Genomic DNA, 16331 nt, shown 5'->3' with positions numbered 1-16331 from the left:
AAGGGGGAAAGAACACTGGAGAAATAAGTTAATTAATGGAAAAGTGATTTTGTTTGTATAATATATAGTCTGATTAGGGTTTTTAGTAGACGGGTCAGCCCAGAGGCCCATTGGTGGGTTTTGGAGGTTAAAACGTTGATTGAGTAATTGAACAAATGATTTCTTTGATTTTTCTTTAAAATATAAAATTTGGTGTACACAACAACACAACAACAAAACTCAATCTCACATGTATGGGTTATAGGAGAGGTGAAACGTTGATAATCCTTCATTTATCCTTCAATAAAGAAAAGTCGTTTCTCAACCCCAAGTGAAACACTCACAAAAGCAGAGAAAGTCATCTCTCTCTTTGACGGGTTGAGAGATTGCTTTCAAGGAGACCACCGGCCAATATGAAACCGAACATATACAAATATTACATACAAAATAGAAAAATTGTTTACTTTTTTAAGTATTATAAAATATTGTTATATGTTACTCCTCGGTCCAATATTAATAGTCTTTAGGTAAAAATACACAGTTTAAAACATTACATTCATTATATTATGCTTTTTAATTACTTTACCATTTAACCACTTACTTTTTACCTATATTTTTATCTTATATAAAAAAGGTAATGATTATTTTTATCTATTTTTAGAAGTCGACTTATAATTTACCTTATTTTATAACCCGTTTATTTATTATTGATTAAGAAAAATATTAAAATTATATGTGTATGTAGATTTGGTCACCCGAGCTCCAAACTAGTTAAATATGATAATTGTTGGCGAGCTCCCATTGGTCTGAAACTGATTGCCCCTTCTACCCGATTTGAATCCGGTTTTCTATTTCCCTTGCCCCACAAACCTACACCACTAGTTTTGTTTTTCTCTTTCGTTAATAACCCAAGATATTTTTAATTCACATTATACGTACGTCATATATTCCAAAAGGGCAATCAATCAATAATATAAGTTTTCCTAACATGATCATATACTGTACCATATATCCCACTATAATAATTAATAAATAGGTGGAGCACAAACCTTACTTTTATAAAAACACTTATTGTTGAGTTCAATACTCTTCAATGGCCAATCTATCCTCATCAAAGTCTTTCTCCTTCATAACATTGATTGTTATTTTCCAGTTACTATCGACTTGTACGACGTACACAAACGGATGTTTTTCTTCAATCATCAGTTTCGGTGACTCCCTAGCTGATACAGGTAGCGTTTTTATTTTTTTAGAACGACAAACACACAAAATATCTCATCACATATTATGTACAATCACTACGTATAGGTAATTTAAAACTACTTGCTGCTGAGTTGAAGCAACAGCCTCTGCATTTCTTTTTACCCCCATACGGTGAAACGTTCTTTCATACGCCAACTGGACGTTGCTCCAATGGTCGTCTCATCATCGATTTCATCGGTATATATGCATTTCCTACACTCAATTTTCCCTCTATAGTTACATGTAATCTTTATAGAACATTTTCATTCCAACATCATCTCATCCTCAATATGAGTACATATTGTTTTGATGAAGTTTATTTCTTGACAAAATAAATAATTTATTGTGAGGTCCACTTTTAATTGTACAGTTTACCTGAATAATTCATTGTGGGTACTACATACATCTCGTGTTCTTTTTATCATATGAATAATTTATTGTGAGTACTGCTGTTGTGAGGTCCACTTTAACTTTTAAATAATATTTTTTTGGTATATAATATAAGGGGATGATTCTCACACACTGTTTTTTGATCCTCACACACCCTTTTACCCTATTATTAGGGAGGAGTTCAAGTAAGTTGGTGTGTCAGGATCAAAAACAGTGTGTGAGAATCATCCCCATAATATAATATAATATATATTTGATAAAATTATAAGAATAAATTAAATTTTATATGTGTTTATATTTGATATAAATTTATCAAATATTATAAAAAAAAATGTTATTTAAAATCAAAGTTAAGAAATAAAGACTTTTAAAAAGTCAAAACAAAACAAGACTATTAATTTAAGACAAACGAAGACTTTTATAAAGCAATTCTGTAACGTGGTTCTTAATTACTTTTGTGAAGCTGAGAGCATGAGGCTTCCGTTGGTACGACCATTTGTGAGTGGGAAGAGGAATGGCGTGCGAATGATGGAAATGCGAAGAGGAGTAAATTACGCGGTGGCTGGTGCAACTGCACTGGATACTTCGTTTCATGCTGCAAATGGTGTTATTAATCCTACGACTAATTCATCTTTACGAGTACAATTGGAATGGTTCAAACAGTCCTTCTCATCCATATGTGCCAATCTTCAAGGTAATATCAATCAATATGTATATAATCAGGGCAGCCCTCCTGTTAATTTTATGTACCATGTTCAATAAGTAAAAAGTAAGTCTCTGTATACGAAAGTTTTTCATACATACAAGAATAAGTTAAATAGTACCAAAAAGTTTATGAACTACTATCGGCAATCAATACGACAGTTTTTATCTTTTAATTTTCAAAACTTTGTACTCCCCCGTCACAATTTAATAGGTAAACTAGTAAAGGATAAAACATAAAAGTGAACAAAAAATACAAGCTGATGATTACATTTCTTAAACTGTGTTTTTTTTCCCCGATAACTATTAAATTGGAACGGAGATAGTAATAATTTGAACCATAGAGATTTATAGGGTTATATTTTTTGGCCCTTTACAATTGCACATCTTACGGACTTCAAAATCCGGCCTTGTATATATATAGTGAAAGTTTCCAGCCTACAATCTAGAAGCTCACCTTCTAGATGTTCAAAGTAGCCTTCTTTGAACACTATGTAGAAGAAGCAAAGATGAACACGATGACGGCCGCCCACCATCTCTGTTCACACCCTTTCACCGCCATAGAATTTTTACTATAAATAGAGGTGCAAACCTCAATTGTAAATCATCCTAAATCACTCAGAGAAGTGTAATCACAACCTAGAGAGTGTGTGTGAGTTTGAGAGTTTTTTTTGTAAGAGTTTTGTAATACTCTGTAAATCTATTCTTGTGAGTAATAGAGTTGTTTTTCTCTCAAATTTATATCTCCCAACATCCAGGCGATCCCCTCTTCCTAACAAGTGGTATCAAGAGCTTGGTTAGAGACGTTGGTCGACTTTTGGGTTTTCTGAAGTTTTCTCAAAATCCAATTTTGAGTGTACCATTGGATTCGTCTCGTCGAACCGAGTCCAACGCAAAAAACGGTGACTTAAACGGAGTTATAACGAGCCCAGAAAACGCGGTCAAAATTTGGTCAACTCGCCGGAATCTCGCCGGAGAAGACGACCGGTGCCGGAATTTTTGCCGGAGAAGACGATCACTGTAGCAATTCACTGTAGCAGCGGCGGCACTGTAGCAGTACTGTAGCGGTACTGTAGCGGTACTGTAGCAATTCTGAAATTTTACAATTTGGTCCCTGAAAATTTTCAGAATTTCATTCTTGGTCCCTGAAGTTTATAAAAATTATAATTTTGCCCCGTAAGTGGAATTTAAGCCGCGAAGTGTCTATTCCACCATTTTCAACCGTTCCGGACGTAACGGTGATCTCTGTTTTCTACAATTCAACCCCGTTTGTGTTGAAAAATTATTTGTAAGGTGATAATGTCCACAGAAGAGTCAACATCATCTTTCGGAGCTATGATTATGCTCACAGCCACAAACTACACGCTGTGGAAACCTCGAATGGAAGATCTCCTCAGCTGTAAGGATTTGTTCGATCCTATTGAATTGAAGGGTATAAACCCTGATTCTGCCAAAGAGAAAGAGTGGAAGAAATCAAACCGAAAAACTATTGGTCAGATCCGTCAATGGATTGATCATAGTGTCTTCCACCATGTTGCACAAGAGACAGACGCATATGTCCTCTGGAAAAAGTTGGAGGACATGTACCAGGCCAAGACTGCTCGGAATAAAGCCCTGCTGATGAGGCGTTTAGTCAACATGAAGCTCAAAAGTGGAACTTCAGTTGCCGAGCATACCAGTGAGTTCCAGAGCATGGTCAACCAGTTATCGTCTGTAGAGATGCCGCTTGGCGATGAAGTTCAGGCGCTACTGCTACTTAGTTCCCTTCCCGATAGTTGGGAAACGCTGGTAGTAACACTCAGCAACTCAGCCCCGAATGGCAAACTTACCATGTCAATGGTCAAGGATGCCCTATTCAGTGAAGAGGCAAGGAGAAAAGACATGGGCACAGATCAGACCCATGCCTTTGTCACAGAGAATCGGGGGAGACAGCGAATGAGTAGCAAAAATAAATGGAGAGGCAGAAGTAAGAGCAGGGGCAGGTCAGCTGATGGCAGAAAACCAACATATATATGTCATCATTGTGGATTAGAGGGACATATGAAGAAGAACTGCTATAGATTAAAAGAGGAACAAGGTCAAAGCAGTTTACAGCCGAAGAATAAGGGTGGAGAAACATTAGTTGCTATCACAGGTGATGTAGCTTATTGTTCAACCCATGATGAGACATGCCTTCACGTCTCACGAGAAGACACAGAATGGGTGGTAGATAATGCAGCTTCCTACCACGTGACTCCATACATGGAATACTTCACAACATACAAAGCTGGAGACTTTGGAGCTGTGAAGATGGGAAATTCCAGTTCCGCTGAGATTGTCGGAATTGGTGATGTCAAGATAAACACAAGTTCCGGGAGCACAATCACTTTGAAGGATGTCCGCCATGTGCCAGATCTTCGGCTGAATTTACTTTCCGGAGTAGCTCTCGATAAACAGGGCTATGATAGTCATTTCAATAGAGGCACATGGAAATTGTCAAGAGGCGCTATGATAGTCGCTCGAGGACACATTTGTGGCACACTGTACAAGACTCATGTGAAGATCTGCACAGACAGTATTAATGTTGCAGAAAAGGAGGCTTCACAAAATTTATGGCACCAGAGACTCGGTCACATGAGTGAGAAAGGGTTGTCTACCCTAATAAAGAAGGAGCTTATCAATGTAGACAAGGATGCTGCACTAGATTCTTGCAATCATTGTCTGTTTGGTAAGCAGCATAGAGTCTCGTTTAATTCCTCTTCAACGAAAAAATCAGAGTTACTCAGTCTGGTACACTCTGATGTTTGCGGTCCCTTGGAGGTTGAATCAATTGGCGGCAATCGATACTTTCTGACGTTTATCGATGATACTTCTCGAAAGGTGTGGGTATATTTCTTACGGACGAAGGACCAGGTGTTCGATTACTTCAAACAGTTCCATGTCATGGTAGAACGTGAGACAGTAAAGAAGTTAAAGTGTCTTCGATCCGACAACGGCGGTGAATACTCTTCCAGACAGTTCGATGCCTATTGCAGATCATATGGCATCCGACATGAGAAGACGGTCCCACATACCCCTCAACATAATGGTATAGCAGAAAGAATGAACCGAACAATCATGGAACGTGTTCGGAGCATGCTCAGTATGGCTAAGCTGCCAAAGCCATTCTGGGGAGAAGCAGTCAGAGCCGCTTGTTATTTGATCAACCGATCTCCATCAGTACCACTGAATTTTGAAGTTCCGGAGAAACTTTGGTCTGGAAAGGATCCATCATACTCTCACTTAAGAGTATTTGGATGTTTGGCGTACGCACATGTATCCAAGGAGCTCAGGCAGAAGCTGGATGCAAGGACCACTCCATGCATATTCATAGGCTATGGAGATGAAGAATTTGGATACAGATTATGGGATCCAAAGGAGAAAAAGGTGATCAGAAGTAGGGACGTGGTGTTCCATAAAAGTCAGACAATAGAAGATATTGAAAAACCCACAATATCTCAGAAGTCAAATGTTGCTGCTCAGGTGCCAGAGGCAACAACGGAATCATTCATGAGAAATGAATTTTCAGTGCAAGAAGAAATGCCAGAAGTAGAAGATAATGAGGAAAATGACGGTGCTGAGCAGGGGGAGCCACAACCCCATCTGCCAGACGTTCCAGCACCATCACAAGGTCAAGATGATGGTGGATCTCCTCAGAATGTTCCAGAAGTTCGTAGATCTGAACGAGGTCGGATTCCATCGAGTAGATATCCAGAATCCGAGTACCTTCTACTTACTGAAGATGGAGAACCGGAGAGTTTTCATGAAGCAGTAACTCATAAGGATAAAGAAAAATGGTTGCTCGCAATGCAGGATGAGATGGATTCTCTGCAGAAAAATCAAACTTATGAGATTGTAGAACTTCCACGCGGGAAGAAGGCACTGAAAAATAAATGGGTGTTCAAGCTGAAAAAGGATGGTAGTGAAAAAGTGGTGAAATACAAAGCACGACTTGTAGTCAAAGGATTCCAACAGAAGAAAGAGATTGATTTTGACGAGATATTTTCACCAGTAGTCAAGATGACTTCAATTAGAGTCATACTTGGATTGGTCGCAAGTATGAACTTGGAGCTTGAACAGATGGATGTAAAGACTGCTTTTCTTCATGGAGATTTACATGAAGAAATTTACATGGAGCAGCCAGAAGGTTTTGAGGTTTCAGGAGATAATCTCGTAAACAAGCTGAAGAAAAGTTTGTACGGTTTAAAGCAGGCACCTAGGCAGTGGTACAAGAAGTTTGACTCGTGCATGGTGAGTCACGGGTACAAGAAAACTGCAGCAGATGAGTGTGTCTACATTCAGAAGTTTTCTGAAGAAGATTTCGTTGCTCTTCTACTTTATGTAGACGATATTTTGATCGTAGGAAAAGACGTAACGAAGATCAACCAGCTGAAGAAGGAACTCTCTAAGTCTTTTGACATGAAAGACTTAGGACAGGCTCAACAGATTTTGGGAATGCAGATAACCCGAGATAGGAAGAATAAAAGGTTATGGCTATCTCAGGAGAAGTATATTGAACGAGTGCTTTCACGTTTCAATATGAACAATGCCAAACCTGTTAGCATTCCATTAGCTAACCATTTCAAGTTAAGCAAGAGTTCTTGTCCCTCATCCAAGGAAGAGATCGGGGAGATGTCGTCAGTACCATATTCCTCAGCAGTTGGAAGTTTGATGTATGCGATGGTGTGTACAAGGCCCGATATTGCTCATGCAGTGGGAACGGTGAGTCGTTTTCTCTCGAACCCCGGGAAAGAGCATTGAGATGCAGTAAAATGGATTCTCAGATATCTTAAAGGTACAAAGAATCTATGTCTTTGTTACGGGGGAGCTGATCCAATCTTGGAAGGCTATACAGATGCGGATATGGCCGGAGATCCTGATAGTAGGAAATCTACTTCAGGATTCATTTACACTTTTGCAGGGGGAGCTGTTTCATGGCAGTCAAGACTACAGAGGTGTGTTGCATTATCCACAACTGAAGCAGAGTATATTGCTGCCGCAGAAGCTGGAAAAGAAATGTTGTGGTTAAAGCGTTATCTCCAAGAATTTGGAATCAAGCAAAAGGAGTACAAGGTACATTGTGACAGTCAGAGTGCTCTAGATTTGAGCAAGAACTCCATGTACCATTCCCGTACAAAATATATTGATATTCGCTATCATTGGATACGCGAGGTAATTAATCGACAACTGTTGAGACTAGTGAAGATCCATACAAAGGAGAATCCTGCGGATATGTTAACAAAGGTGGTGACTCGAGAGAAGTTGGAGTTATGCAGAGACATAACTGGAATGTTCGTAGATTCGGCTGGAGGGGGAGAATTGAAAGTTTCCAGCCTACAATCTAGAAGCTCACCTTCTAGATGTTCAAAGTAGCCTTCTTTGAACACCATGTAGAAGAAGCAAAGATGAACACGATGACGGCCGCCCACCATCTCCGTTCACACCCTTCCACCGCCATAGAATTTTTACTATAAATAGAGGTGAAAACCTCAATTGTAAATCATCCTAAATCACTCAGAGAAGTGTAATCACAACCTAGAGAGTGTGTGAGTTTGAGAGTTTTTTTTGTAAGAGTTTTGTAATACTCTGTAAATCTATTCTTGTGAGTAATAGAGTTGTTTTTCTCTCAAATTTATATCTCCCAACGTCCAGGCGATCCCCTCTTCTTAACATATAGTATACATACTTGTATAGGCAGGGGCTAAATTCAACTATTGGCTAATATAACCTTTCAATAATAGTAATTTTGGGTCTCAGCTTCACATTTTTTTGACAAAAAAATAACCAACAATTCCAAAAAATTGTAGAAAGTACACATGAACATTAAAGGGTCCAAATGACCCAAATTACCCAATTCTTTGAAAAACCATATTTCTGTTGATCCGTTATTTATATTACTGTTTTTTTCGCAAAATAATATATATTAATAATGCACATTGCAGATTGTAGGCATTTAATTCAACATTCATTAGTTCTCATGGGCGAAATTGGAGGAAACGATTATAATCATGCATTGATGGCCGGAAAGTCCATTGAAGAAATAAAAACCTATGTTCCACTTGTTGTTGACGTCATCACGTCAGCAATTACAGTAAGCACATACACTTAACACATTTTTAAATCTTAATTACCCAACAACTTTAACCATTGTTATTATTATTATTATTGAAATTGAAATGCAGGAGCTTATTGATATGGGGGCAAAGACATTACTAGTACCAGGAAACTTACCAATTGGATGCTCCTCGGTGTATCTAACAATTTATTATGGCTCTGACAGTGTTGAGTACGATGATTCAACCGGCTGCCTTGTACGATTGAACAAGTTCTCTGAGTACCATAACGAACTTCTCCAGATTGCGTTAAACGAAATTCGAGAACTTCATCCTGACACCAACATCATCTACGCTGACTACTACAATGCTGCAATGCAATTCTTCCAGTCTCCTACCAAATATGGTATATTACTTTACTTCTTCGTATTATAAAATTTGTCCACCTTACTATTACAGTTTGTCCCAGAAATTATTAACTTTAAAAGATTGGTTGTACATTGTGTGGTAAGCATGTTGGATAGAATTAAATTATTCAATGGGAGTATCTTTTTTTATAGGATTTATAAATGGAGCTTTGAAAGCGTGTTGTGGAGGTGGAGGGCCGTTTAATTACAATGCATCAATAGCATGTGCACACTCATCGTCAAGTGTATGTGTTCTGCCTGATACGTACGCAAACTGGGATGGATTGCACTTGACGGAAGCAGCATATAAAGTTATTTATAAGAGCTTGTTTGGAGGACCATTCACTACTCCCCGTTTCAACTCTGTGTGTCCTAATTCAATGTTACATGAGGTAAACGTATTATCAAGTTCAATGTAACGAGGTAAATAAATGCTATTTGGGCGTCCAGTTTCATGTTAATTAGTTGTATTTGTGTTAGGTTTGTCGGTGGTCTTTCTGAAAGTAGTCTCTTTACCTACAGGTAAGTGTATAACTTTTTACGTCCTACCTCCCCATTTGTATGGGATAATGTTGTTGTTGTGATTAGGTTTTCTTAATTATTTCTTACCTATCTTTCGATTTGCAATATTCTTGACTACTCTTCCAATTGAACATTTAAATTTAAATATCATTTTAGAAAACAACATTGTCATCCCTATGTTACATCAAGTATGTGGTTATTGTTAGACCACTCTCAGCGGTACGTGCTGGGGAGTGTCTTCCTCACCTTCATCCGAGGGCGCCGATGGCATTGGTGCCGCCCTCGGCCACCCTCCGACGACATCAACCAACTCGCCCTCGAAATTTTCATGGATAAGCATTTGCGAGCACGGGAGCTTCAACCTTTTTTGATAAATGTGTGTGTCCTTTTTTATATTTTGTTGTATAAACGAGTTTTAGTTAGATTTAATTTATTCTTCAAAAACTTCTTGCAAGTTAAAATGAAGATGAGTTTAAGCTTTTGGAATGGTGAGCAAAACAGAAGATGAAGAAGATATTTTGATTTTTTTGTCCACCACCACCCCACACATTTTGTGGTGTAGATTTTAAGTATATTTTTTTTTCTAAATTTTATAATAGTAATATTAAATATTAAATGTAAGAATAACTATAATTAATAATAATAATAATAATAATAATAATAATAATAATAACAATAATAATATAATAATAATAATAATAATAATAATAATAATAATAATAATAATAATAATAATAATAATAATAATAATAAAATTTGAGTAATTATGTCATGGTTGGCAATGGTGTGTTATGGGAGGAAGTGGTGAGAAAGGAGGAGAGAGAAAGCTGATGTGGCACTGAGAAAATGCCCATGACGGCGTTGGGATTGGTCTTAAAAGTTTAACAAATTATATTAACGTGCTGGTCCTAATTTTTGAACCTAAAAAATTTACGGAGTATAAAGTTACTGTCAATAAACCACACGAATTTATTCAATACAAAATAAGCATTCACGTTTAATATAATAATATTAAAGTTAATAATAACAATTTAATAAATTGTGGAATTTAAAACTGCTAAATTAACAGAACGATGTATATGTACACACAATTACAAAAGTAAGAATCGTAGATTAGTAGTTTTGCATATTACATAAACTATTATTGGAATTGTGTGTCTATTCTACTTAATACCCACGAATATATGGGGGTACAAATCTGTTACAAAACATCAATGAAAAGAAACTCAAAGGCTAAATGTAATTATCACTATAACCACGACAATAATCAGCACTATAATGACAAAATCCGATGTCAATTCATACTTCTTATGAGCAACTTAGATACCTATGAAATACGTAATTATTAAAATAATACTTTGATTATTAATTGAGAATGTAAGGTGAGAGGATACACTTTTGTTCATGTTCGAGTCTTCAGCACCAAGATATTTCAATGTCACGTTGTAAATCGCATGTGGATGAGTTGTTTCCTGACTGGTCTGAGCGTCCGTATACTGAACTGGATTATAGCCTCATAGGTACTGTTGGAGGAGCTTAGCGGTTCTCGGCCCATATTCTAAATCAAAAGGAGACCCAAGTAGATTGTAATAGGCTGACCCAATAGAAGCAGGTGATCACCAAAATGCCCAAATATTTTTTACCCCTTGCAACAGAGCCTAAATTTTTTTTTTTTTTTTTTGACAAAACGCCCTCGCAAGGCGCAAGGTACCTTGCGTACACACTGGCGCAAGTACGCAAGCCTTCTTGCGTCTTTGCGTCCTTGCGCCTTTATCTTATCAGGATAGGATTTTCAGGATAAGATTTCATTAGATTTTCTAGATTTTCATGGATAGAATTTCGATCCTATATAAAGAATGTCCCTGAAACTTGTAATTTATCATTTCCTAACAACTCATTCCAAAAGAATTTCAGTGATTATTGGCTACACAAGGTACATTTTCAAGCATTTTTTTCACTAAGTATTTATGAATTGTGTTAATGAAGATAAATTTGTTGTTCATATATGTTGTGAGGATTCTTTTGAGTACATTAACAACATTCCCATGTATTTACTCCTAGATTGTTTTAGAATTCGGCTAAAACTACCTGTTGCACCTGTAAAACCAATGAATCAGAGAATATTATTAAAAAATATTCTTAAAAAAATACAAATGCCACCCAATTCACCTGTTTCAATGAAATACATTTATAATAACCATGTTTTTGATATTACGGATGATTATGAAGACTTTCAAGAGTTCTTACAATATGCAATTGTAAATGCTCCGATTGATATTTATGTTGTTGAGAAAGTACGAATGAATCTACCACAACGAAACTGATAGTGCTCCAAATGAACATATATTTAGTAGCAATATCCTCTCAATATGTAAATTATTTAGTTGTAATTGTCCTATTGTAAGTTGTAATCGTTTATATTAAATAAGTGCGAAGATAAAAGGCGAAAATGACGATTTGAAGACGCAAATGACCAAAAAGCTCAAATGTACAAGATACAATCCAAGCGGTTCAATTTATTGATAAGAAACATCTAAAAATGACAAGAGTACAAGTTGCGGAACGGAAAGTACAAGATATTAAATTATACGAAAGGACGTTCAAAAATCCGGAACCGGGACCTGAGCCAACTATCAACGCCCGACGCAACGGACTAAAAATTATGAGTCAACTATGCACAAGAATATAATATAATATTTAAATAATTATATAAATTATTTATATATTATATATATTTAAATATAATGTCGACAAGCAAATGGCCAAAAAAATGTGAGCTGGATTCCTGACCTCCGCACTCGCGGAGCTTTAAAGCATAGAACCTCCGCACTCGCAGAGCAGCCAAAATCAGAAATGTCCTATAAATGCAACGAGCTTCTGCCGAGTTCAAAATATATAATAATAATAATAATACTCCTCTGTAATAATATATATATATATATATATATATATATATATATATATATATATATATATATATATATATATATATATATATATATATATATATATATATATATATATATATATATATATATATATATATATATATATATATATATATATATATATATATATATATATATATAGTATAGTGTAGTTTTATATTAGATTAGTTTTGGGTTGTGCAAAGGTTATTTTACGGGTTTTAAAGTCGGAGCTCTGTCCGTGTAACACTACGCGATAAATAATCAATGTAAGCTATGTTCTCCTTTTTAAATTAATGTTTCGTACTTAAGTTATTATTATGCTTATTTAAGACGAAGTAATCATGATGTTGGGCTAAAATACTAAAATTGGGTAATTGGGCTTTGTACCATAATTGGGGTTTAGACAAAAGAACGACACTTGTGGAAATTAGACTATGGACTATTAATGGGCTTTATATTTGTTTAACTAAATGATAGTTTGTTAATTTAATATGAAGATTTACAATTGGACGTACCTATAAATAACCACATACACTCGATCGGACACGATGGGCGGGATATTTATATGTACGAATAATCGTTCATTTAACCGGACACGGGAATGAATTAATAGTCACTAGAATTATTAAAACAGGGGTGAAATTATATACAAGGACACTTGGTGTAATTGTTAACAAAGTATTAAAACCTTGGGTTACACGCAGTCGATATCCTGGTGTAATTATTAAACAAAGTATTAAGACCTTGTTACAGTTTAAGTCCCCAATTAGTTGGAATATTTGACTTCGGGTATAAGGATAATTTGACGAGGACACTCGCATTTTATATTTATGACTGATGGACTGTTATGGACAAAAACTAGACGGACATATTAAATAATTCAGGACAAAGGACAATTAACCCATGGGAATAAACTAAAATCAACACGTCGAACATCATGATTACGGAAGTTTAAATAAGCATAATTCTTTTATTTTCATATTTAATTGCACTTTTAATTATCGCACTTTTATTTATTGTCATTGTATTTAATTGCACTTTTAATTATCGTACTTTTTAATTTTCTCGCACTTTTATTTATCGCAACTTCATTATCGTTATTTACTTTATGTTTTAAATTAAGTTGTATTTATTTTTAATATTTTTACATTAGGTTTTAACTGCGACTAAAGTTTTAAAATCGACAAACCGGTCATTAAACGGTAAACTCCCTTTTTATATATTATTATATATTATTATATATTATTATATATATTTTGTACAAATATAGTTATTTAAAATATAGTGTGAAATAAGCCATCTCCCTGTGGAACGAACCGGACTTACTAAAAACTATACTACTCTACGATTAGGTACACTGCCTATAGTGTTGTAGCAAGGTTTAGGTATATCCCATCTGTAAATAAATAATTAAAACTTGTGTAATTTGTAACGTATTTCGTAGTAAAAAATAATAGTATTTCCGTACCCTCACGCTACGACATCAAGTTTTTGGCGCCACTGCCGGGGAACTCGGTGAAACGCTATAGTTTTTATTTTTATATATATTTGTATAAATATATTTTTAGAAAAAAAATATAAAATTTTAAAAAAAAATGGAACCATTTTGAGTCTGCAAACATCCGCACTCGCGGAGCCATTCTGCCATGTGGAACCGCAGTCGCGGTGCTGTCTTACACAGCAAACCTGGTACGCAGCATTTAATACGGATTAGGGTTTTATTATTTATTATTATTAATATTTAACCTAATTAGGGTTCTTATTAATTAATATATTTGTATTTAGTTTTAATAATAACTTTTAATATTTAGTTTTATTATTATTATAAATTATATATATTAATATTTTTATATACTAATAATCTAAAAATAATATTTTTATAAAAATTGTACTTTTTTACAACTTTTAGTATATTTTTTATATTTTGTATCTTTTTATTCGTTTTAGCGTAATTTTTGTATTTTTCGTTCATATTTAGTTTTAAATATAGTTTTTGCCATAGTTATTTTTACTTCTAGATTTTTAGGCTTTGCCGTAAAATCCCTTAAGTGCTTTTTCTTTAGACTAAGATTTAGGTGCTTTAGAATTTTGCGACACCGTTTTTAGTTTTTAGTTCCTTTTTAAGTTATTGCCATTTGGGATATAGTTTTTCTTTTAAGCTTTAATATTTTTAGACGCAACTTTTAATTCTTAAATTTTAGTGTCTTTTAAGTTACGACGCGCTACTTTCTTATTTTTATTTTGCGACGCCTAATTATTTTTCGCCTTTTTATTTTTCGACGTTTTTCGACGCGCACTCTTTTTCTTTCTTATATCTCGACACTATAGTTTTTAGGACATAGAATTTTTCTATTTCTTCTCTAAAATTTCTTTAAATTTCAACGAAAAATTATTTTAAGTGGTTAAATTGATAGGCATCCAAATTTTCTGCTTCGTAGTAATAGTTGGATTTGTTAGTGGCTGAGTTGTGAGCTTCCGATTTAAAGGGTTCTGGATCCCTGCTGCATCTATTGGCTATTCGAAACGTGGGCAAAAGCAGAAAAGTCTATTAATTTGATAACTTATATAATTTTTATTTTTATAACTAATAGGATAATTAAGTAAATGCACCACATTGTAGCTAAAATTTGGTAATAAGCGCATTATGGAAAATCTCGAGGATATTTTGGAAACTCTTTATGACATCCGAAATCAATTTAATCAATACTCTCAAACGGGTGTTGATGACAATTCATTCGATCAATCTTTGATCACGAATGACAAAACAATAACTGGTTGTGAAATCTGTGGAGATTATCACTCAACATGGGAATGTTATTATTACGTTCCTATGGAAAATTATGCACCCATAGAACCTGAATGGAATGATTATAAGGAATACAATTCAAATTGGGATTATTCCCAAGAATATATCCAAACTCAACAACCAGAAGACGAGGAAAATTATGTGCCTGAAAATTCTTTAGATTATATGAAAATCAAACTCGAAGAACTTGATGCTCAAAATGAACAAATGAGAGAGTTTGTAAATCGGCAAGCTGAAACTCTATCAGATTACACACCTGTTGATCTGAGGAGTCGTGTGCAAGAAAATCTCATATCATCGAATTTTGATGAATTCGAGAGCTCCGAAATCACCAATTATCCCGATGATACTTTTTATTTAGCTTTACCAATTTCACAACATATCGACACATTAGCCTCTACCGACGAAATCAACGATCCATCAATGGATGAAGAAGAAGAAGTAAGGGTGACAAATTGGTACTCTTGGAAAAATGATAACGTTGAAAATTTTACTCCCGAGACCAAAATGGTGGGACCGATAAGTACCATTAATGAAGAAGAATTTGCTTCGATCCCGAAATTCACCATCCCAATATTCTCAATAGAAGAATCATCTATCGGAGATGAACTACGAGCTGTAATAGATAATGACACCTCGGATTTCACCCAATTGGGTAATAGAGGTGAAAACTTTGATCCAGAGAATAAACGGAAGGAAATGTTAGGAATTGTCCACCCTATAGAAATATGTATGTCGGTGTATAACGATCCATTTGATCAAGAACCAGAAAAGAGACATATCCATTTACTAAAAGCTACACTTAAAAAAGAATTAAGTAGTGACGATCGGGTGGTTCTAAACATTAAACCCATTGATATATTATACACCACCCGAAATGTAAATAAGTGGCTCACTATTTTAATTCATGGAACTTATTCTACCGACTTCACATGTCGTCAGCTAAGTGTGGGGAAGTCTAACACCACTTAACGTTAAATTAGGGGTTCGGGTTAGTGCATAACTCGTTAATAAAAATGCACGATTAGGGTAAAAGACGCATTTTCAAAAATTAGCAAACAGTTCAGAAAAGCAACCGTTTTTGAAGAAAAACATGTGTGATAAAACAAGAAGGAATGAACGATGAGGCGCGCCATCTATCATTCGACGAGCTATGAAATTATAAACTGGGTATTTTTAATCACTTTTCTACACTTATCACCCTCGTGAATTTATAATTATAGTCTGATTTCATGCAAATGAGGGCATTGCATGATCTCAAGTGTGGGGAAGGGTTATAAAT

At 35.2% G+C, this 16331-nt stretch overlaps 1 protein-coding gene across 1 annotated transcript; it reads left to right on the top strand.

Moving 5' to 3' along the window:
- The first annotated feature begins 966 nt into the window (after nt 1-966).
- Nucleotides 967-9378, top strand: LOC139862296 (GDSL esterase/lipase At1g28570-like). The gene is made up of 6 exons (XM_071850871.1): nt 967-1211; nt 1288-1419; nt 2075-2305; nt 8274-8422; nt 8514-8790; nt 8945-9378. The coding sequence occupies exons 1-6, from the start codon at nt 1073-1075 to the stop codon at nt 9208-9210; spliced, it is 1194 nt and encodes a 397-aa protein (XP_071706972.1). The 5' UTR covers nt 967-1072; the 3' UTR covers nt 9211-9378.
- Nucleotides 9379-16331: the final 6953 nt, after the last annotated feature.

This window comes from Rutidosis leptorrhynchoides, chromosome 8, assembly GCF_046630445.1.
Source record: "Rutidosis leptorrhynchoides isolate AG116_Rl617_1_P2 chromosome 8, CSIRO_AGI_Rlap_v1, whole genome shotgun sequence".
Classification (NCBI taxonomy): Eukaryota; Viridiplantae; Streptophyta; class Magnoliopsida; order Asterales; family Asteraceae; genus Rutidosis; species Rutidosis leptorrhynchoides.
This window is presented reverse-complemented; position numbering and strand designations above follow the sequence as displayed.